At 58.4% G+C, this 21,483-nt stretch overlaps 1 protein-coding gene across 5 annotated transcripts in view; it reads right to left on the bottom strand.

The window, feature by feature from the left end:
• LOC102448657 (uncharacterized) overlaps positions 1-21,483 on the bottom strand; it is a 52,613-nt gene that overhangs the window by 8,393 nt on the left and 22,737 nt on the right. For 2 of the 5 annotated variants that reach the window (XM_075925031.2, XM_006126516.5), the window contains 15 exons: positions 20,263-20,372; positions 19,851-19,932; positions 19,086-19,223; positions 18,230-18,486; positions 17,781-17,904; positions 17,265-17,459; positions 16,757-16,912; positions 14,129-14,349; positions 12,775-12,952; positions 12,158-12,259; positions 11,128-11,541; positions 10,616-10,735; positions 3,885-5,723; positions 2,517-2,597; positions 444-530 (listed from right to left, as the gene is read on the bottom strand). In XM_075925031.2, the coding sequence (XP_075781146.2) occupies positions 444-530; positions 2,517-2,597; positions 3,885-5,723; positions 10,616-10,735; positions 11,128-11,541; positions 12,158-12,259; positions 12,775-12,952; positions 14,129-14,349; positions 16,757-16,912; positions 17,265-17,459; positions 17,781-17,904; positions 18,230-18,486; positions 19,086-19,223; positions 19,851-19,932; positions 20,263-20,372 (4,104 nt within the window). Of the gene's footprint in view, positions 1-443; positions 531-2,516; positions 2,598-3,884; positions 5,724-10,615; positions 10,736-11,127; positions 11,542-12,157; positions 12,260-12,774; positions 12,953-14,128; positions 14,350-16,756; positions 16,913-17,264; positions 17,460-17,780; positions 17,905-18,229; positions 18,487-19,085; positions 19,224-19,598; positions 19,727-19,828; positions 19,933-20,262; positions 20,373-21,483 lie in introns of all 5 variants that reach the window. The other 3 variants (XM_089777398.1, XM_075925032.2, XM_075925033.2) reach the window with 3 other exon arrangements.

Below are 21,483 nucleotides of genomic sequence, written 5' to 3'. Positions count from 1 at the left end.
TCAGCCACATGTCTTGGCTGAGAGGTGAGGGGCTCATTTCCCCAGCCCTGCTTTCTGCAGCCCCCTGCCACTGATGATGATTCGCTCCTCACAGCACTCGCTGGCATTCATGCACAAGGCTCTACAGCCTTTGGCAGCTGTGTCAGTGCTGCTCTGCAATTGGAGGTGGGGGAAACTGAGGCACGAAGAAGAGACTTGCCCCGGGTCACGCAGCAAATGAGGGGCAAATCCAGAAACAGAATCCAAGAATTCTGAGTCCTGGCACCCCCAGTTCTTCAACCACTGCTGCCCGCACTAGAGCTCATCCCCCACTAGAGCCAAGACCAGAACCCAGAAGCCCCAACTCTCATTCTTCCTGCCCTCACCAGTGGACACTGCTCCACCTTCAGGGTCAGGCTCCCTCCCTCCCCCCGTCTTTGGGAGGGGCCGGCTGCCCGCCGTACCTTGAGAGTATCCTTCCTGTCCTGGTAGAAGCACAGCGTCTGCCTCATCAGCACCGCGTGGAACAGGTGCCAGGTGCGACAGGTTGCCTATGAGATCAGAGGCAGAGGCCAAAGGTGAGGCCAAAGGCCAGACCCACCCTGCATCTCTGCCCTTGTTCCAGGGAGAGTGCCAGGCGTTGGAACTGCTCCTGTTCGGATGCGGAGCTTATCTGGTCACCTGCTAGTGAGAGGTAAACAGCAGCAGATGTCCCCAGAGATCCCTGTGGCACTGCCACACAGGTCAGGAATCTGGAGAGGTACCCGTGTGCCAGGTCAGAGTGAGATTCCCCTTCCCCGCCAACACCTTTCTCCAGCAGCAGCACTGAAGACAGCTGATGTCCCAGGAGCCCCCGATGTGTACAGCTAGCCCTGCAGACCATGGGCGCAGCAGGCTGGGGCCCCAGGCTAAGAGATACAAACCTGAGTTACTTAATTTGGGAACGATGCTGACACAGGTGGGGCAAAGTATCGCCTGTCCTTGTCTGCAGTTAGCAGTTAGCACAGGCCCAGCACTCCGATGGCTGAACCGAGACTGCTCCCAAGCGCAGCTATGGTGGTGGAGTGAGCAGCAAGTGTCTGGTTTGGGCCTAGACTGGTTTCCTTTGAGATGGAGTTCAGGTAAATCCTGTGGCTCACATTCCCATGTATCATCCCTCAAAAGCCCTCAGCTTCCTGAGACCACAGGCAGAAGGGAGGAGACTTAGTGCCTGCCAGTCCCTACGCAGCCCCCTCACAATGCTGCAGAAAACAGCCCTAGCAGAGCTCACTTTAGTGCAGCTCCCTCCCTATGATCCTGCAGTAGGTATGTTAAATTTCAATTAATCAACTAATCGAGTAGTCGACGGAATTTCCATCAACTACTCAATCAGTCGGTAAGGGGCGCACTTGCTATCCCACTGCGCCTCTCCCTTGCCTCTCTTCCAGACAGTGCTGGGGGGGAACCAGCTTTTAAGCCAGCTCCCCCCCCCCCGCACCAGCTTCTGCTCCCCCCCTTGCTGCCTCTCTCTGATAGAGGCAGCAAGGCGGGGGGAGGGGGGAAGCGACTAGTTGAGTGACTACTTGACTATCTGATAAGCTTATGTATATCGGGTAGTCAACTAGTTGCTTACACCCCTATCCTGCAAACGAACATTTGGGGGCTGTTAGCCCAGGAGTATGGAGCTTTGCTGACTTCTGTGGAGCTGCGCTGATTTACACCCGCTGAGGATATGGCCCATTGACTTCAATGAACCTGCACCAATTTACAAAAGCTGAAGACCAGGCCCTCGATGTCCAAGCACTAATTCCTCTCTGTTCGTGGCATGTCACCAGGCATGTTCAGGATTGACTCCCACACACGGCCATCGGTTGGCAGGGTCTGAGCAGGGCAGTACACTCTTAGAAGCTGCTGCCAATGGCTGGTATCCTGAGGACTATCAAGCGCTAGTTCCATGCTGTCCAGGGTCAGTTTCCCTGGGAAATGCTTCCAGTGTTTAGGGAATGCTGAATAACAGCTCAGCAGCTGCTTAGCTCCTATGACCAGGCACCGAAGTGTTACACAACTGGCCTCCAAACAGGGATGAAGCCCTGGCTTACCCTGCTTGGACAGAAGGCAAACAGGACCAGCAGGAAATGCTTTGGACAGCTGGGAAATCAACCCCCCAGCTCCACAGCTGGGGAACAGATGGAGAAATGCTCAGGGAACTATTTAGATGGGCAGAATCTGCCCTTTGCGGGTTTTCTCCATGTTACCTGCAAAACAGGAGACAAGATGTCCAACAGCGGGAGCGTCCCATGAGGTCCCTATGTGTGAAGCCTGGCTACTGCACCAGGAGTGCTGCGCACCCTGTGCCACGCAGTGAAGGGAGCGGCTGTTGCTGGTTGACAGCCCCTTTGAGAAGCAAGCCACTGCCTCAGGTGCCTCGCCATGCCCTTGGGAGCCCTGAGCGTGGCGTATCTAACGTGGCATGGCTGTGATTAGAGAGGGCTCAAAAAAGAAAAATGCATTGGTACATCACAGGGCCCATGGGGAAGGCTGAGCAGCTCCAACTGTACCTTCCTGCCTCCCGTCTGCAGCACGTGCTTCCTTTCCAGAGTCCCTTCCATCATCTGGAACTCCACTTTACTGGGGGGAGTCTGCAAGGAGACAGACAATGAGCAAAGCAGCCCCATCCCCACTGGGCAGTGGGAAGGGTAGTCCCTGGCAGCCATCAATCCAGGGGGTCCCACAGACTCCCAGGAGTATAACTTGAGGCCTGCATGGCAAATGGGTCATTTGGGGCTAGTGTCCGTCAGCGGCATGACTTGTAACAGGACCATGTGTGTTCTGATGGGGCCATATGCTGTGGACTAGTAGAGATGTGCAGTGCTGCACATATTCAGAGGTAACACTGTGGTGCTGTGCAATGCAATCCTGTATCCCTGACCCACTAGCTACGTGGCTCTTCCCAGCACCACTGAGGGCCTCTGGCACCAGAAGACAGCAGTGAATTGCAGAGCACCAAAAGAACCACAGCACAGAGACCATCTTCCTCACATTGGCCTGGATTTGCCATAAGCCCTGTGCACCCTCGACAGGGCAACAAATTCACCTTGCTGCAGAAATCAGCAGGACGAGAACCCGGCCTTTCACTTCCAAAACACAGCCCCTCTGGCCCACGCTAAAGGAGCCCTCCCGGGCGGTACAGCAGCTCATCTAGATATTTGCCTAGTTTCACAACAGGCAATGGAAAAACCACTAGCACAGTACAAACGAAAGTGTCACACAGAGACTTGCTGATCCGGCTCGCTGTACTATGTGAGTACAGCTATCGCCCAGTCATGTTGTTTTAGTTATGTGGTAAAATGAGCACGTACGGGACTGTTCGGTACCAGTGTGTGCCGGGGCACTTTTGTGGTTTTATGTTAACTCCTGTAAGCAAGAAGTGAAATTTGGGGGTACGCAAGACAAATGAGCCTCCTGGAAGGGGGCCAGTAGGAAAGGTTAAGAGCCACTGGATTAGACTGAGCGTGGGACGGCATCTCCCTCTAGTGTCCACTCTCTGCACCCGGTCCAGCGTGCTATAGCTCAGCTAACAGAGTTACTGCTTCAGCTGAGGAGACAGGAGGACGTGATTTTGGTGCTGAAAGGCTTGGGTTTGACCCTGTTGATGGCTGTGGGTGAGGTTTGGCTTTAAGCCTTAGCATCGGCTGCAGAGGGAGTTTGGCTGGCCAGCTAAGCCCCACATGCGAGTGGCCCTTTGTGGCCAGTGCAGGTTAGCCAGGGAACCAGGGCTCGGAGGCTTGGCACAAAGCAGGGAATATCTACCTATCTGGCCCCGCTGCTGCCGTGCCCAAGGGCATGTGAAGGGATAGTACAGGGGCCAGCGGGTACCTGGCAGGTCTCCCCCAGGCCCTAAGGAACAGTACACAAAGTGCACAAACCTTGCGAATGTCTCTGTCCTCTTCCTGATGCTCCTGCTGGTCCTGAGGGCAGGTGCCCTCCACTGAGCCCACGGATGCAGCCTCCTTTGCCCCACGTGGTGCATCTTGACAGGGGAGGGATGCCCAGAACCCACGTGGGCTGCCCTCCCCACTGTGCCCATCTCTGGTGCCTCTGTCTGGGCTCTGAAGGAGCTGGCCTGACGTGGGAAGGGTGAACTTGGCCACCAGCATGTTATTTGCTGATGTTAGGATCAGTCTCCCACTGGAAACCTCCGGGCTCTGCGCCTTGTCTGCCTTGTTCCCCAGTGTGGGGTGGGCGTCAGAGTCTGCACAGGGGCTCTGCTTGTTGTGCGCCTCCACATTCCTCCAGATGGCCCGCAGCTCTTCCTCCTCCTCTTCAAACAGCTCGTGGTCAGGGTGGCAAACCTCTGTTGAGCCTGGGAGATCTGCCCCTTTGGACAGCCCTGATCCAGCCACCCTGATGTCTGCGGTCAGGCCCTGGAGGTCTAACCCAGACCACGCCACGTCACGCGGCTGGGAGCCAAGCTCGCTTTCAGACACAGGCGGCAGGGTTGGTAGGTTTGTACACCGTCTAGGGCGTGTCACCAGGCTTTCCTCCAAGGCCTCCCTGAAGGGGGCAGGCTCCGGCTGATGCTCTGGGGGATCTGCCTTTAGCTTGCCATTCTCTGTGGGGTGCTCGGGTTTGGCTATGCTGGGGGCCCCTCCTGTGCCACTCGCATGCGTAGTGGGAGAAGGCCTGAACTCTGCCCTGGTTGCTTCTCCGAGTCTGGGATTGCAGCCTGCTGGCTTCTCAGCCCTGCCAGTGCCCAGCGTGGCTGCCAGCTTGTCCCACTCGCGGCCAATCTGCTCGTGCAGCACACTGATCCGGGAGAGCCGGTTGAGTCTGAAGTCCAGGAAATCATCCCCGCCGCTGCCCTGGCTCCTGGGAGTGCATGGTTCTTCCACGCAGGGGGTGGCTCCCATGCCATGCGCCTTTGGCCTGCGGTAGCTTGGGTTGAAGCTCACCTCTTCGAACCAGGTGCCTCCCTCGCTCTTCAGAGCCTTCCGGAAAGCATCTTCTGGCCTGCTGGGCCTTTGGCATGTGGCCAGTGGCTGGCTCCGAGTCTCCTTCCAAGGGCTGGCACCATTTGCCTCCCTCTCTGCCCCACTGGGGTCCCACGGGATCACCCCGCCATTCTGCCTAACTTCCTCCCTTCCTGGCACCTCTTTCTGCACTACTGTAATGGCATCCTGGACGTCACCAAGGAGACCAAGGTCCTTGGGCAGCTCCAAGCTCAGGACAGACCCCAGGGAAAGGTGCCGGCAAGCACTCTTCGCCACTGCCAGTTGGGAACTGCTGGGCCCCCAGCCTTGCCTCAGGAATTCAGCTTTGGGACCAAGTGATGCTGCCCTGACAGTGCCACGGTCTGCCTCAGAGGCTCTCCCCAGTGGGTTTTTCTCATGGTCCTGCAGCTGCCCAAGCCTGGGGCTCGGCGCCCTCCCTGCCAATTTCTTCCCACTGCTGCACTTCAGAGGCCAAGTGTTGCTGGGATTGTGCTTCTCCTCCAGCAAAGACTGCAGCCTGCTGGGGCCTGCCCCCATGATGTCCTGCAGCTGAGCGTCCTCTGCCTTTCTCTGCCCATTTCTCTTCGGACTGCTGAAGAGGGAGCTGGAGCTGATCTTGGGCAGGGTGTGGAAGGTGGCCTCAGGCCCAGGGCTTGGGACCAAAGAAGCTTGAGCTTTGGTGGGTGCTCGCTTGGCTGGCCGGGGCACGGTCGAGCTCCTAGGGGCAGCCTCTTGAGCCCCCTCATTCTCCTTCACCTGCAGATAGGTGCTCACCTGGGAAACACAAGGGTGGAAAGATGTGAGACCCACCCGTCCAACTGCTCAGTCACCAGTGCCCAAGCCTGCCCAGCTGGGCACGGCCCCAGAACTGCTCCTGGTCTGTGATCAGCTCCAGTTTGGGAGGTACCATCAGTCAGGAGAACAATGGATTTCCCTCCAGATGGGCTAATGGCATGCACTGGCACAGGGCTCCTCCTGCCCAGCTTTCACTCACACATCACAGTAAGCCTCATTCTCATCACACAGTGGCCAAGGGAGTCAGGCAGCCTAAGAGACATTCCAGGATGTTACAGTCTCTTGGCTTCATTGCTGGGACCAGCTCCCACAGTCCAGTTCTAGTGCAGGGCCAGCCCAATGCTGCCTAAACGGGAGCTGCACAGCTAACTCAGCAGCAGCCCAAGGCTGCTCCTAACTGTGTCCCCCATCACCTGCAGGCGACAGGTCCCAGCATGCAGTGCTCCCAGGGAGCTTAGTGGCTTGGCATGCTGGGCGATGCAATGCAGTTGGCTGCTCCTAGCTGCCTACTGTGACATTATTGGATTTTAATAGGAAAGCGCTGATCATTGTTGCACCCACTGTTGTGTGTTTGCCTCACATCCTGGGCAAAGTGAGCCACGTGAGGTATAGAATGAAAGCTTCTGCCATGCTGATTCTGTTTGTGCTGTTCATATACATGTATGATTTCTGTATGTAAAGATATGAATCTTGGCTCTGTACTTGTATTTTAAATGTTTTCTGTCTGGGAGACAGTGGTAGGGGTGGTGACCCAGTAAATAGCTATGCTGCATGGACAATGGCTCGCGAGTGTTGCCAGTAAACATCTGAGGAGTACACAATAACCCCTTGCTTAAAAAGGACATACCATGGCTGTTGACCTAAAAAGGACGTGGACAGGTTAGTTTATCATGTGATCAGCTCCAGTTTGGGAGGTACCATCACTCAGGAGAACAATGGATTTCCCTCCACATGGGCAAGATTATAAAAGGATCCTGAGGATTCCTCCATCTTTGTCTTCAAGCCTGTCCTTCACTTCAGAAGCATCTTCGCTATGGACAGAGAGCCTGGAAGGATCTGTTGACCCATCCTAACGTAGGATGTACTCCAGAGATTTTTAAGCTAGCAGTTTGTTACAGCTCTGCTAAGAGCCTGCATCGAGAACTTGGTGACTGATGTATGGAATGTGCTTTCTTTAACAATTCTACTCTCAACCTATTTCTTTATTTTATTAACAAACGTTTAGATATTAGATTCTAAAGGACTAACACAGCATGCTCTTTCTGGTAAGATCTAAGGCAGCGTTTCCCAAACTAAAGGCCACGGCCCGGTACTGGGCCCTGGGAAAAATATACCAGGCCTCAGCGTGGCTGCTGGGGTGCTCCAGGCTTCCCGAGTGCCCATGAAGCACCGGGTCCCCCAAGCCCTAGACCAGGCTGGGCGGAGGATGCAGCTGGATGTTCTGGGCTCCCAGCACAGAGGCGTAGCGATGGGGAAGTGGGGGGAGGGCAGTTGCCCCTGGGCGCCACACTAGGCAGAGGCGTAGCGAGGGGGAGGGACGGGGAGGCAGTTGTCCCCGGACATCATGCTAGGGGGGTGCTGGGCTGGGGTGGGAGCAGAGCGCACAGCACCATGAGTTGCGGCGAGCGGCGAACCTGGTCTGAATGGAAATGCTCCCTGTAGGATTGTGCTACTTCTGGTAGCAGTTTCCTATAGGAGCATTTCCTTACAATCGTACTGATAAGAAAATGCTACCAGTAGCACATTCCGCTAAGGTAGCAGCTTTCTACATTACACGAGCGAGCGCTGTTGGGCCACATGCTCCCTGTGCAATCACACCTCTGAGGCAGGGCCAAGCGGCAGAGGCAGCCACTGTAAGTGTAGGGTTACCCTGCCTGGCTCTGCGGAAGGGGGAGAGGGATTGGGCTAGGGCAGGGAAGCTGGGGGTGCCTGGCTCTGGGGGATGAGCATTGGATTACAGCGGGAGGGGGGTATTCTGGGGCACAAGGGGCATTAGGTTGAAGCAGGGGGGCTGGGGATGCCTGGATCTGGGGGAGGGGTGGGTGCATTGGGGATACTTATAATTTTTAAATGGGATACTTTATAAAAAAAGTTGAAAAACACTGCTCTGAACCAGTGTTTCTCAACCAGTAGAATGCTGGGGTACTTGAGAGAAGTCTGGAGGGTACATCAGCACAACTGAAATTTGGAGAAAACTTGATTATTTTTGAACTTTTTACACCTCAACATTTTATCCCCCACCCAGCTATGATTAAGTTGTTTAAACAAAGGTGTTGCAATGGTAAAAACATTTTGTGCGTACCTGAAAACTGTGCTGGGGGTACTGATAATTTTTTAAGGGGGGGTACTTTATAAAAAAAGGTTGAGAAACTGTTCCAAATCATTCCTGTTGGCCTCCCTGTTTCCTTTCTCCTTTGGCAAGTTGGGCAGGCAGCAGTTTTGGTAAAAATATATCAGACATGTGCACACAGTGCCCTCTCTACCTCAACTTGTGCTGGATAATCCGGGCCTCAATTCTAAAGGAGTTGGCATTACTGAGGTGATTGATTCGCTCCATGTGTTGTTGTGGACAGTGCATGCGGGGGGCCTGCCCCAAACTAGAGGGGGTGGGGGAAGATGCAGTACAAGCTCCCCACCTCCTCTCGGGATCCGGCTCAGCTATGCGCCAGGTTCAGGGCCCTGCCCCATGGTGGCAGCGGGGTGGGGGGGGGGGCACAAATTTTGCTTTTGCCCCCGGGCACATAACACCCTCGCTACTCCTCTGACACTAGGGGGGGGCGCCGGGCTGGGCTGTGGGTGGAGGAGGTGCGGGGCGCTGGGCTCACCTGGGCTGCAGGAGGAGGGAGGTGCCAGGAACTTGGGGCTAGACTCAAGGGGAGGGATGGGCAGGAAATCAGAGCTGGGCTCAGTAGTTTTGCAGGGTTTGGGGGGGAGGTGCAGGGAAACGGGGTTCAGCTGTGCTGTGGGGGAGGCATGCAGGGAACCAGTGTGGGGCTCAACTGGGCTGAGGTGGATGGGGGAAGGCATAGGGAACAGAAGGGCAGCTCAGCTGCGGTGTGAGGGGCTGGAGGGAACTGGTGCTGCACTCCCTTGGATTATGGGGGATGGTTTTGGGGGAGGTGCAGGGAACCAGCAGGGGTGGGCAGCTCAGTTGGGTTGCAGGGGAGGGAGGTGCAAAGAAGCCTAGTGGGTAGGGAAGGAACCAGGAGCCCTGAAATGACCTCCCCGGTCCAAAAAATCCCTCATCTGGGACCAGTCAAGTTTGGGATATCCTGGTCTAGACAGCTTTCTATCCATCTTACAGTCCATTTATCTAATCCACATTCCCTTGATTTGCTGGCAAGAATATTGTGAGTGATCATATCAAAAGCTTTGCTAAAGCTGGCACTGGGGGAGTTGAGAGGACCAGAAACAACTTGTTTCCATATTCATCATTTGCTGTCAGGGTGGTTAAACACTGGAATAAATTGCCCAGGGAGGTTGTGGAATCTTCATCTCTGGAGATATTTAAGAGCAGGTTAGATAAATGTCTATCAGGGATGGTCTAGACAGTATTTGGTCCTGCCACGAGGGCATGGGACTGGACTCAATGACCTCTCGAGGTCCCTTCCAGTCCTAGTATTCTATGATTCTATGATTAAATGAATGTTACTGGTCCTCCAAAAGCTCGTGAATGGATTTACTGGTTCCCATGTCAAAAAGTTTGGGAACACCGATCTAAGATATAAACTGACTTAGAAACGTGGCTGGTCCTTTGGGATCAGTAGAACCTGTTTGGAGTTGGTGACTCAGGTTTTCATAACCCCTCATCTGTGGAAGGTGTGGTGCTGGTTGTGGCACAGACAAAGCTGGTGTGTCCAAGGGGATCGCTTGTGTGACTTCTTGCTGGCCAGACTGGCAGCTGAGGTGCTCTTTGTGACTAGTTTGGTGTGCCTTACAGAGGACCCCAATCTTGGGCTGTAAGTAGCCCTGGTTCTAAGCAGTTTGCCCTGACTGGACCCTCACAGCAGTGAACTCAACCCTCCTGTTATAATACATCTAAAGAGGCTGGTGGTTGCAAGTTGTGATGCAGAGCCCCAGATGTCCTGTCTGGCTGCCCCACTACAGCAGAGGCTGGACGGTTCAAACAGCACAGATCCCCTCCCTGCATCCTTTGCTGGCAGGAGCCCATCTAGCAAAGGAGCCTCAGTCATTGCTGGTCCCTGGTGCTGGGATTTTGTTCCCTCATGTATGTACCAAGTGAAAGGACTCAAGCACTTGGGACTTGCTCTGTCCTTACATTCCCCACCAGTCAGTGAAAGCACCTTTTCCTTTCTCTAAGTCACCTCCACTCTCTTCCATGCTCAGAGTTTCCTGGCCTTTCCCACTGGATGGGAGGATGGGCCAAATACAGACTGCCAGCTGCTTTTGAGTGGGGCCTGAAATCTTTGTATTTACCTACTATTATCGTTATTGCTATTGCTTTGTTAGTATGCGCTCTGGAGTCTGGAACTTGACTATATCTTAACCCAGGAATTTCGAAGTTGACAAAAAATAAACTGACTACCCCGACTGGGTCTGTGCACCCCGAGGCCGGGAGAAGATGCTGGCAAAAGCCTCCATCCTCCCCGGCGGAGGGAATGGATCGGCACTTTCCTGAATTCAAGGCAGCCTTTGGGAGGCCTATTCCTGTGGCCAGGTTATCAGCATTGCATGGTGGCCTCCCTGTTCACCCCCTCCACTGCTGCAGCCCTTCTAGCAGGGGGATGAGCCTTAGCTTGCCCTCTCGGGGGAGAGCGGGACACAGAGGGACGCATGGGGACATGGGTTAGTATAGGGCAAGCTCACGCCATGCAGCCCCCGTGCCTGCCATGCAGCCCCTGGGACATTACCTCTTCCACGGGCCGGCGGGACGGCTTTTTCTTTCGCTTTAAACTACCCAAAGTGTGTCCTAAAAGCCCCTGGCAACGCTTCCAAAAGGTTTTACAGCCTGAGGGTTTAATGCCAGGGAGCTGAGTGTGGGGAAAGAGAGAGACAAAAAGAGCATTGAGGTGGCCTGGTACAGCGAGGAGGAGGAGAGGAAGAGGAGCAACACGGTGCTCAAGGCCAGCCCCCTGCTTGAAATCCAAGGGAGCCTGTGCTGCATCTGCCATCCCACGTGCTGGGCTGGGGCTCCCTAGAGGGTCCAATTCCTTCGCTCTTCATGCACTGGAGAATCTCCTGAGCCCTCTGCTGCTCGGCCTCCCCTGCAGGGCCGGGGCTCCCCAGCTTAGCCATGCACCAGGGCATTTCCCAGCTCTACAAAGCCACCACTCTGAGTTCACCTGCAGCTGGACACGCTCGAGGCTCAGGCTCCCCCAGTCTCCCCTCGCACTGCGTGCCCCCCCAGTGCGGCATCACCTACCCTGTGCAGGGACTCCTCCCCCTGCATCGCTCCAGCCTGCGCAAGCTGCAGCTTCTTCTCCCCCTTCTTGCCAATACTCAGGATCAAGCTGACTGTCCCGCCCAGGCTGCTGGGCCCAGGCTGTGGCATCAGCAGCACAGGGGTCTCTAAAGGATCCAGAAGTAGAGTCTCCTTGGGGGGTTCCACCTCCAGTGGCATGGAGTCAGCAGGATCGGCCCCGCTCTGCTCCGGCACTTGCGGGGCATCTGGGATAGATGGGGCGGAAGGAGAGGCCACTTCTCCCTCGCGCCTCAGGGGCTGGGTCCCAGGCCCTTGCGGCGAGGCGAGGGAGCGCAACGTGGGCTGAGGCCCTTTACAAGCGTCAGGGTCCGGAACGCTCTCTGCTTCGGGCACAGCTGCTTGGGCACATGGGTCCTGGGAAGCAATAGAAGATGGTGAAGATGTTGGCCTGCCCCTGTCCTGTGCACCTCCTTTCTCTCCTCCATGCCACCCCACACCTGGCTCCTAGGAGCCTGGGACTCACATGCTGTACACAACAGCACTGGGTGCCAGGCTGGATGCACGAATCTCCAAGTGCTTTACAGGCTTCACAGCCTCCACCCCCCCTTAGAGAGGTGGATCAGGAGTCTTATCCCTGCGATGCAGGTGGGGAAACTGAGGCACAGCCCCAGGAAGTGACTCAGTGCCGCAGAGTGAGTAGCAGAGCCAGGGTTAGAACCCAAGAGCCCTGACAGTTGGTCCTCTGCTTCCTCTATCAGGCCTGAGGCAACCCTGAGATTCTCCGGAAGGAAGCAACTATCATGGCTGATGTGAGTTGCCCTGGCAGACACACTGCCTGTGTACCAGCTCCTGCTCCATGTTGCCCTCGTGCAGAGGCCTTTCACTGTGCTGAGAGGCCCTGCAGCTGGGCTGGGCCAGAAGCCATCCCCTTAAATGGTCCCGATCGGTCCCTGCCCTCAGACTCAGACAGCAGCTACAGACTGACTTGGCAGCTGGGGGACACACTGTGCACGGAGTCCAGAGGGCTGACCTGGTCCTTTTTGCTCCCAGGCTCCCAATGTTGTTTCTGTGCGCGCCAGCGAACCAGCACCCAGCCCAGCATGCTCCGCAGCTCCTCCAGGCGCTCCTTTATCTAATGGGAGAACAGAGACCCAACAGGTTCCTGTGAGACCTTTCCCCAGCCCCCTCTTCCGCGGACGCAGCCTCAGCCTGGGATCGGGCACAGAGCGTCCCGTGGGGAGAGTGGCGAGACACCAAGGATCCATTGTCAGGGACTGGAGAGAGGCGCTGGCTTCAGGAGCAACTTTGTAATCGGCCGTTTGGGGCCAGGTGTGGGAAGGAAGCAGAGCCCCAGCAGGTCTGTGCTTGGTTTAGAGAAGAGGTTAGGCTCAGGGTGAGACGCTTCCTTCACCCAGTGGGCCCCTGACAGGATGGGTGGTTGAGACTGGCTCCTCCGGACATGGCTTGCTGGCAAATCTGTCTCCCAGGGCTCCCATAAGTGAATGGTTTTGCTGGGGCCTGTACCCCCAACTCACTTCACTGATGAGCCGGCAGGTCATGCCTGTCCTGTACCAGGCCAGAGGTTGATCCCCAAGGGTTTTCACTGGGGAGCTTGTGAAGTGTCCCTCAGCCTCATCCCCCACTTACCGTCTCACTCAGGTAGTGCTCCTCTGACACCAGCATCTGCCCTGTGGCTGCCAGCTCCTCAAACTCCTGGAACTTGCCCTCAATCTTCCTCTCCAGCTCCTCCCAATGAGCCTCCAGGAGCCCATGGGCACTCACATTCTCGGAGAAGATCTGAGCCCTCGTATCCTCTGTCCAGGAGCTGCGGCGACAAGGGGACAGAGCCATAGGAGCTCCTGGGACGATGGGCGGGAATGTAGCTGCCAAATGGTAGCCAGTGCTCTCCTCTCCTCTCTCCCCACTCCGCACCCCGTCTTGAAGAACTCCCTGCAGACCACGGGCTGGACCGGATCTTCCATGCAACTGATTCTTCATTCAGTCCAACTCTCCACAAAACGCCCCTTCAACGAACTGCCCTTGCTCCATGGATGTGACCAACAAGGAATGCCAGAGGCAACGCCCTCTCTCTGACTCAGTCTCTGCAGGGAGTCGTGAGGCTCCCTCCACGCTGAGGCACGAAGAGAGGCTGTTGCGACTGTTGTGGCACTTGTGTTGTTAAAGAGTCCCATGAACTGCTGTAACGTCCCTGTGAATGTCTGCCCTTAGTGAACATGGCCGCTGCCTGCCACTGCTCTCAATTCAACTGAAAATGCATGCTGCCCTTAGTTAAGATGACTGCCATTTCCCTACCTACTGTTTTGCTAGTGGCCCTCGGGCTTCCCCAGTAAAGAGGGGCCCCACAGTTCTCACTGGGCCTACAGCCAGGCTGCTTTTGGAGAGGAGGGCTCCCACCAGGCTCTGCAGCAAACACAGGAAGATGTGAGGGGGCAGGGAAGGGGAGCATGGGAGAGCTCGAGGGGGGGTGAACGCAAGGGCCAGGAGCTGGTGGGGAAAGCTGGGGAGGGACAGGAGAGTGGGTGGGGCAGAAAAGAGGCAGGGGGTAAAGGGTGGGACAGGTCCTGCACCGCTGTGCTAGGAGAGAGTACGGGGAGTTTCCGTGGCAGCAGCCTCAGGCAGCCTGTGTGCTCAGAAATCCAAAGGCAGGTGAAAAACACCAACCTGGTGCTGGGGGGCGGGGTGCCTGGCGCTTTCTGCATGTGTGGGGCTTGCAATACTGCCACAGGGCCTTGAGCTAGCCGGAAGCCACCCAGCAGACCTTAGTGTCCATGCACCCCTTTCCCTTTAAATTCCAAACATCCTGGCTTTCTCTGAGTCTCCCCAGGGTGCTCTTTCAGCTCCCCTTGTCCCTCCACAGCCTGCTCCCCACAGAGCAACCCCAAGCTGAGCCCCAGCCCACAGGCTGTTCTCCCTGGCTCCCAGCTCCCCGGACAGGGCTAGTAGTTACTGGAAGGCAGCCCGGCAGGCTGCAGCCACTTACATCATGGCCAAGTAATTTGCAAAGAATTGCTGCAGCCGATAGGCCTGCTGCACATGGGTCTTGTTTTCCAGCACCAGCTTCTGCAACTCCTTCCAGGCCTGCAGCCTCCCCTGGATCTGCTGGCCCAGGTCATGCATCTGAGCCAGGCAGAACTTGTCCAGGCGCATGGCTGCCTTCTCCAGCTCCCCCATGTTCTCCTCCAGGCCCTCAGATATGTTGAACTAGGGACACAAGACAAAAGGACTCTGAACACTTAAAGGAGACCCTCTCAGCAGGAGGCGCCCAGCTCCCTTCCCCAGGCGGAGTGTGATTCTGCACCTCAGCCTCGAGACAGAAAGGAACACAGGTAACTCTGCTTACTTGGCTCACCAAAGGGGTTTCCTTCCCCTCCCACTTGGACCAAAGATCAGGGCTGGGGATCAACATAGCAGGGCAGAGCACTGGGCTGACTCCCCTCAGGCACTGCCAACGGGAGATGGGCAGTGTCAGACATTAGGCTAGTGGTGGGCAATCACTGGGGTTCGACATGTGGCCTGCGAGATATTTTGTTTATCGTTGCCAATGTACAAGGGTTGCCAGATTCCACTGGTTTCAGTCCACTTAACTTTCTTCCAACTGGTATAACTTAGAGCAGGGGTTATCAAACTTTTTGGCCTATGTCCCACCCAGCTCAACACTGACCTTTCTGTGCACCACCAGCCAGCCACCCATGATGACAAAATGGGTGCAGGAGCAGACTGAGGGTGTGGGTCTGTCTGGAAGGGAGATGCAAGAGGGATGGGGGCGCAGTGTCTGGGTGTGAGAGGAGGATGGGGATGTGGGATCTGGGCATGAGGTGGATAGGAAGTGCTTACCTGGCTCTGTGCTTCCCACTGCTCCCATTGGCTGTGATTCCAGCCAATGGGAGCAGTGGAGAAAGCCTCCAGAAGAGCAGTGTGCAGGGGGGGGGAGGAACAGCAGTGTGCAGAGCTGGTTTCTCCCCCCACAAGCCAGATCTGTCCCACAAGGCTCAACCGCCCTCCACACAGTGGGAAGCCAGCGCTGGCGCTCCAACCTCGCAGGACATGAGGAGTATGGCTGGCGCGCTAGCACAGGCTCCACGCTGCAAGGGGGAGCAAGCACCAAGCCTGTGGCCCACCTGCAAGACAATAGGTCTGTGGACCACACTTTGAGAACCACTGACTTAAAGTGACACACACACAAAGCAAAGGCTCGTGAGGTGCGGTACATGCTGTTTGCACACAGCACTGACTGTAAGAGCCGTGTGCTCCCTCCGCATCCAATCAAAGCCCCGCTACGGGTCAATCGGCGTATCCCGCAAACGCTAGGCACACAAGCGCAGTTAGCCAAACTATCCTTTCCCGGGAAACTGTCTTGGTTAAGACAATCTAGTGGCCCACTGAGATGAAGGAGGGCCTCTCATGCAGCCCTTTCACTAGCCTAGGTTGCCTATCGCTTCATTAGACCCTAGTTCAAATCACAGCATCGCAGGACAGGCTAATGTAGACAGGCATACCTGGCCCTCCTGCATACAGCTCAGAGCCTGAGCCACTGGACAAGGGGCAGCCTCTGCTTTATCATCTCTCCTCTGTGACATGTGATGGGGGGCTAAGGGGAGCTGTGCTCTGTGGGTGCAAGCGACAGGGAGCAGGCTGGGGGTGCTCAGGGGAGCTGTGCTCTGTGGGTGCAGGTGACGGGGAGCAGGCGGGGGGAATACAGGGGAGCTGTGCTCTGTGGGTGCAAGCGACAGGGAGCAGGCTGGGGGTGCTCAGGGGAGCTGTGCTCTGTGGGTGCAGGTGACGGGGAGCAGGCGGGAGGAATACAGGGGAGCTGTGCTCTGCGGATGCAGGCGACGGGGAGCAGGCAGGGGGAATGCAGGGGAGCTGTGCTCTGTGGGTGCAGGTGACGGGGAGCAGCGCGGGGGGAATACAGGGGAGCTGTGCTCTGTGGCTGCAGGCGACGGGGGGAATACAAGGGAGCTGTGCTCTGCGGCTGCAGGCGACGGGGGGAATACAAGGGAGCTGTGCTCTGCGGCTGCAGGCGTTGTGGAGCAGGCTGGGAGTGCTCAGGGGAGCTGTGCTCTGCGGGTGCAGGCGACAGGGAGCAGCAGGCTGAAGGGGGATCCAGGTTTCCCAGCACACCACTGTGCTCTGCTCTGCATGGTGCAGCTTTCCTCCAAGGGGATGCAGAGTGGAAAGATGAGTGAGTTATTGGCTGCCAGGCCTTGGCGCACAGGGGCTGTCGCAATCCCTTCTCTTCTCCCTGCCTGCCCCCGGGTGGGGGGCGGTGAACAGGAGTGGACTAGAGTCTGCTGGAAGATTCCAGGTAGCCCTCCATGAAAGGCCAGGACTGATGGCTGTGGGGCCTGAGGGCAAGGGTCACTATTGCTGACACCCTTGGGGAGCCCTTAGCTCCCACACGCCTTGCAGAGCCAGGGCCATGCCAAGCTCTCCAGAAGCAATAGAGGGCGCCAGTGCCTCCACTTACAGCTGGAGCCTGCCTGGCTCCAAAACCGGTGTCTGCCCCCATGAGCTGCGGATATCCACACCACAGCCACATCTGGTGACTAGGAAGCGGTTAGTGGCAGATTTGCAGGGCTCTGCTTAGAGCAGCAGTCTGGGGACTCACCTCCATCTCCTGCTGCTGGCTCAACAGTCCCTGCAGCCCCTGCAGGTCCAGCTTGCTCTTCACTGTGGCAAAGCTCCTCTCCACCTGGGCGAGGTCACGGGCCAGCGCCTCTGCTCCGCACCGAAAGGCCTCCATGCATGGGGAGACTGTGGCCAACTGGGGAAGGGGGAAGTGAGGTGAACCCCAGTGTAAGTTCCCTTTCCTTGGCCTCACATGGGGCGCGAGCCAGATAACTGTGCAGTACTAGCATCGGCTGCCTCAGTCTTGGCTCCTCGCCCAGACACTAACCACTAGGACACACTCCCCTCTAGGTCAGGACTAGGTCCTAGCTCCCACCCCCTGCTCTAACCACTACTCTCTCAGGCTGGCACTATACACAGGAGCCCCCTTGCAGTCAGACTCTGCTGTCCTGCCGTTACCTCTGACTGAGCTAGCTACACTGCATGGCCACTGGGGGTGTGTTCTACCCCCGGCACCCATCACAGGCACCCCACGCTGGGCCCCTCACCAGGCGCTGCAGTCTGTCAGTCTCAGCCGCTGCCTCCACGACACGCTCCCGCTCCTTCACCACATCATTCAGCATCTCCACGGCCTCCTGCAGCTCACCCAGGGGGCTGCTCATGTCCTCACGGCTCAGCTGCTGCCCAGCCTGCGCCAAGGGCGGGTGCACAGGCTCCTGGGAGCCCCGCCGGCTGGTCCCTCTCTAAAACAGACACACAGGGGTGCTGGGCTTGAGAGAGAGACTGGGACACAAGGTGACTCTGGCACTACCTGGCCCTCCAGGGGTCCTGTGGAGCCTTCTCGCCACTCACGGGGGTTGCTGGCCACAGCCATTCCCCCACTAGGAGGTCAGTGCGGCTGGGGTTGGGGCTGGTGCTGGATGGGACATGAGAGGGCCCAACGACCCCCACCCAGGACCTTCCTCAGCCAGCCGTAGCACCCGCTCCCCCTCCCCACCTGACCTAGCAGGGAGGGGATTCCCAGCGTGGGCCCGAGTCCAGGCCCACCTCCTCTCACTCCTCACCAGCGTGTGGGTCCTCTGGCTCTGCACCTCCTCCTGCTGCACGTTCTGCAGGAACTCGGACAGCAGCAGAGAATCACGCAGGTCCTCTGCCCGCCGCCGCAGCACCGCTCGCACGCCCACCAGCCTGGCACAGCAAGCACAGCAGTGGGGCAGGGCACACAGAGAGGCAGCACCACAGGGAGCTCCTATGCCCCATGCCAACCACTGAGGAGGAATCCTCCTCAGTCCCTTCAGTTCTGCAACCCCCAACGCTGCCGCCCCCCAGGGGCTCCCACCCCTCTGGCACCACCCCCTCCTGCCATCCCCTCGCTGCCCTTAGGCGATCCCCTCTCCCCTGCCACATCCGCCCCCCACGCCCATCCAGCACCATCTCTTCCTCCCGTCCTCTGATGCTGCCTCCCATGCCAGTAGCCTGGCGCTCCGCCCAGTCTTGCTTCCCCAGGACTCACTTCTCCTCCACCATCTCCACTTTGCTCTGAATCTTCCCCGCCATCCCGCGCTCTGCAGGGGGCTCTCGCCCCATCTCCTCCCGTAGGGCTTGGAGCCTCATGCCCCACAACAGGACCTGGCTCTCCAAGCAGCTGATCTCCTGGAGGTCCCGGCGGAGCTCCTCCGGGCTCCTCACGGTGGCGGGCTCTGACAGCGAGCCCGCCACCCCCTGCAGCCAGTGCTCAGCCCCGTCCAGCTCGCCCACCAGCCGCAGAACCTGCGGGGAGAGATGGGAGAGTGGGGCAGACAGGACCTCGCAGGCCAGCTCCCCCCACCCCATGCCCAGCCTCAGGGTGGGCAGGAATGAAAGCCTCCGCAGGTGCCGTGACATTGGGTCACAGGGAAGGCTGGTTAGGTGTGCCCCAGCACCATGCGACCCTCGCTAGGGCAGCATGTTTCCATGAGCACCACAGGGCTTGTCACCCGGCAGCACAAATGGTGCTGGGTTGCTCAACGACAGGCATCCCAGTCACAGCGGGGAGAGCCAGCGGGAGGAGCAGAGACTTCCTGAGCTGGCTCCACAGGGCACCTGTTCCGGGCGACGTGCCTGGCATAGACATGGCTGATCTTTGTGGGAGGCTGGGCACCCCCCCACACACACCCTGCTGAGACATCGCTGCCAGGGGAGCAGCCGCGGCTCAAGACGGCCCCTGCACCAGCACCTCCCAGAGACTGGCCAGTGACCCTTGTGGGGATTCCTGGTCCTACCAGTGCCTGCACTGGGGCTATCCCAGGTGCATCCCCTTCCCGTCCTGTTCATGCCCCTCGCTGTCTGCTTCAGGCTCGTGCCTGGCAGGGACAAGGGGCGCAACGCACCTGATCGATCTCCCTCAGCGCCGCCCCATTCTCCTGGTGCCTCCTCTGCAGCTCCTCCCACAGCCCCTCCAGCTCCTGGAGGACACCTTCCACCTGGGAGCTCCCCCCAGGGCTGCCACGCAGCAGCTTCTGCCCTCCCTGAGGGACACGGACACGGACACGCACCATTAGCTCCTGTCCGCCTGGGCCTCCCACTCTGCAGGCCCTCAAGGGGGCCTGATAATGAAGCACATGCCAAGGGTGGGGATCTGCCCTTCCCAGGCCGCCTGTCCCTGGGCACACAGGGGCATGGATCTCACTGCAAACGCCCATTCCTCCCCAGAAGGCAGCAAAGAGGAAACTGCTCCTGGCGCCCCAGGTACCTGGCTTGGGAACCCAGTGTTATCCCCCCAGTCGCACAAACGCCTGCTGCTCGGGATGCCAGCTAGCATGGTGCCCCCTCGGCCTGCCCAGCAGCAAGATGTGTAGGGGACTCCCTGCCCCACACAGCACCCCCCTACAGTGGGTGCTCACCAGGCACACAGCCTCTATGCTGGAGCTGTTGCCCAGGATCTCCTGCTGCAGTGAGGCCAGTAGGGTCTGTGCAACCCCCAGGCTCGCTGTGTCCTCCATCTGGCTCAGCCGGGTCTGAGCCCCGCGTGCTCAGCCAGAACACAGCATTGCGGCCAGCCAAGGGAGGGGGGCTGTGAGCAGAGGGGGGAGACACCCGACGCTGGGACCCAGGGACAGGGGCTGGGACGCGCCTTGGCTCGTTGGAGACATTACCACATTAGCAGCCTGACAGAAGTCCTGCCGCTGGGCCTCCTGCTGGGCCGGGCCCCGCACAGTGTCTGGGGGTTTCCTCCTCCTGAGGGAGAGATGCAGAGTCACGGACAGTTTCTCTCCCGTCACAGGGACCCTCGCAGGCTCTGCCAGAGGCCAAGGCAGCCCCACACTGTACAGAGTCCCAGAGATATGTCTGCAGGGGCAGTTATCCCTGCCATACAGATCCTGCAGGTTCAGGACATGCGGGCAGCTGCCTGCTCCAGGGAAAACCCAGGTGCCCATGTCCTTCCCTGCCTGACTAGGCCCTGGAGCTGGTTTCTTACAGCTAAGCACCAGGCCTGGCCCAGCAAACGCTCCCCTCCTAAGGAATACCTGGCCGACACCCTCCCCCGGCCCCATGCTGAGTTAGTACCTCTTACTGTTGCTGTGGCAGCCAGGGGTGGCCTGCCCTCGTGGGGAGCTGGGGCTGCCCTCCTCGCTCCTCCCACTCTCCCTCACGCTCCCTGCAACGTCCTTCTGCACCTAGGACACAAAGGGAGTCTCCCAGCTCTGATTCCTCCCTCAGCTGGCACCAGGCAGAGAAATGGGGACTTCTCACTGCACCGGGCCTAGAACCCACTCCTCTGCCACCACATGCTGGGCACCCTTGAGCATGGGGCCATCCTGGCAGCAGCATGGGGTCCAAAGCAAAGCCCGGTGAGTGGTCCTGGGGCTGTGGGTGGAGCAGGTGCTGCTGGGCTACCCCTCCAGAATTGCAGGGGCCAGGGTGGCACCGCAGACTGATGCGTCAGAGTCCAGAGGGACATGCAGGAACCCAGGGCTATCCTGAGAGGGGCATGTGGCCTGGAGCAACCCCCTCTCCCCTGCAGTGCCCCAGGCATGGGGCCTGAGGCAATCCCTCGGCAGCAATAGGCTCCCACTCCACCCCTTCCCCAAGCCCCGCCCCTGCTCCACCTTTTTGCCCCCTCCCCCGAGCAATGCAGCCTGGGGAAATGCAGGGGGCCTGGTGTGGCGGCAGCAGGGTTCCCCCCCCCTACACTTACTACATGGGCGGTAGGAGCTGGAGTGCCCCAGCACCTGCTCTGCCCTGCCGTGCTGCCCTCTCTCGGCCGGCTGCCTTCACTTCTCTGTGGCGGTGGGAAGTGGAGCTCCCTGGGGCTGGGGCGCTCTGCTGCCTGCTGCCATGGAGAAGCCGAGCACAGTGAACCGGGGGAGGGCGGAGCGGCAGAGTGGAACAGGCTGCTGGGCCGCTCCAGCTCCCTGCGTGGAGAGTGCAGGGGAGGCAACCACTGCCCCACACCAGAACCTCATTATGCCCCAGGTCCTTCCTGGCCATAGGACAGACGGGGTGGCCATTGCGGGGCCTCCAAAAGCGTGGGGTCAGAATAGCTCTGCAGGAGCCTGTGTGAGGGTGGCCCTGGGCAGACGTGTATGGGGGCACGCGAGCTGGTGCAGGGGCACGCAAGGGCACGTACAGCACTCCCAGGCCATCTCCCAGGCCGGCGTCTGGAGCCACACGCAGGTCATGCCGCTCACCAAGCACTGCACGCAGGTTGCAGGGTTTGCATGGCCACGTGCTTGTCGCTCAGGGTTGCGGGGGGGTCCCAAGGGCTGGCAAGGGGGCCTCAGGAGG

This window comes from Pelodiscus sinensis, chromosome 3 (genome assembly GCF_052426305.1).
Source record: "Pelodiscus sinensis isolate ZL-2025 chromosome 3, ASM5242630v1, whole genome shotgun sequence".
In the NCBI taxonomy this organism is placed as follows: Eukaryota; Metazoa; Chordata; order Testudines; family Trionychidae; genus Pelodiscus; species Pelodiscus sinensis.
Note: the sequence above shows the minus strand (reverse complement) of the source record. Positions and strands in the feature narration are given on the sequence as shown.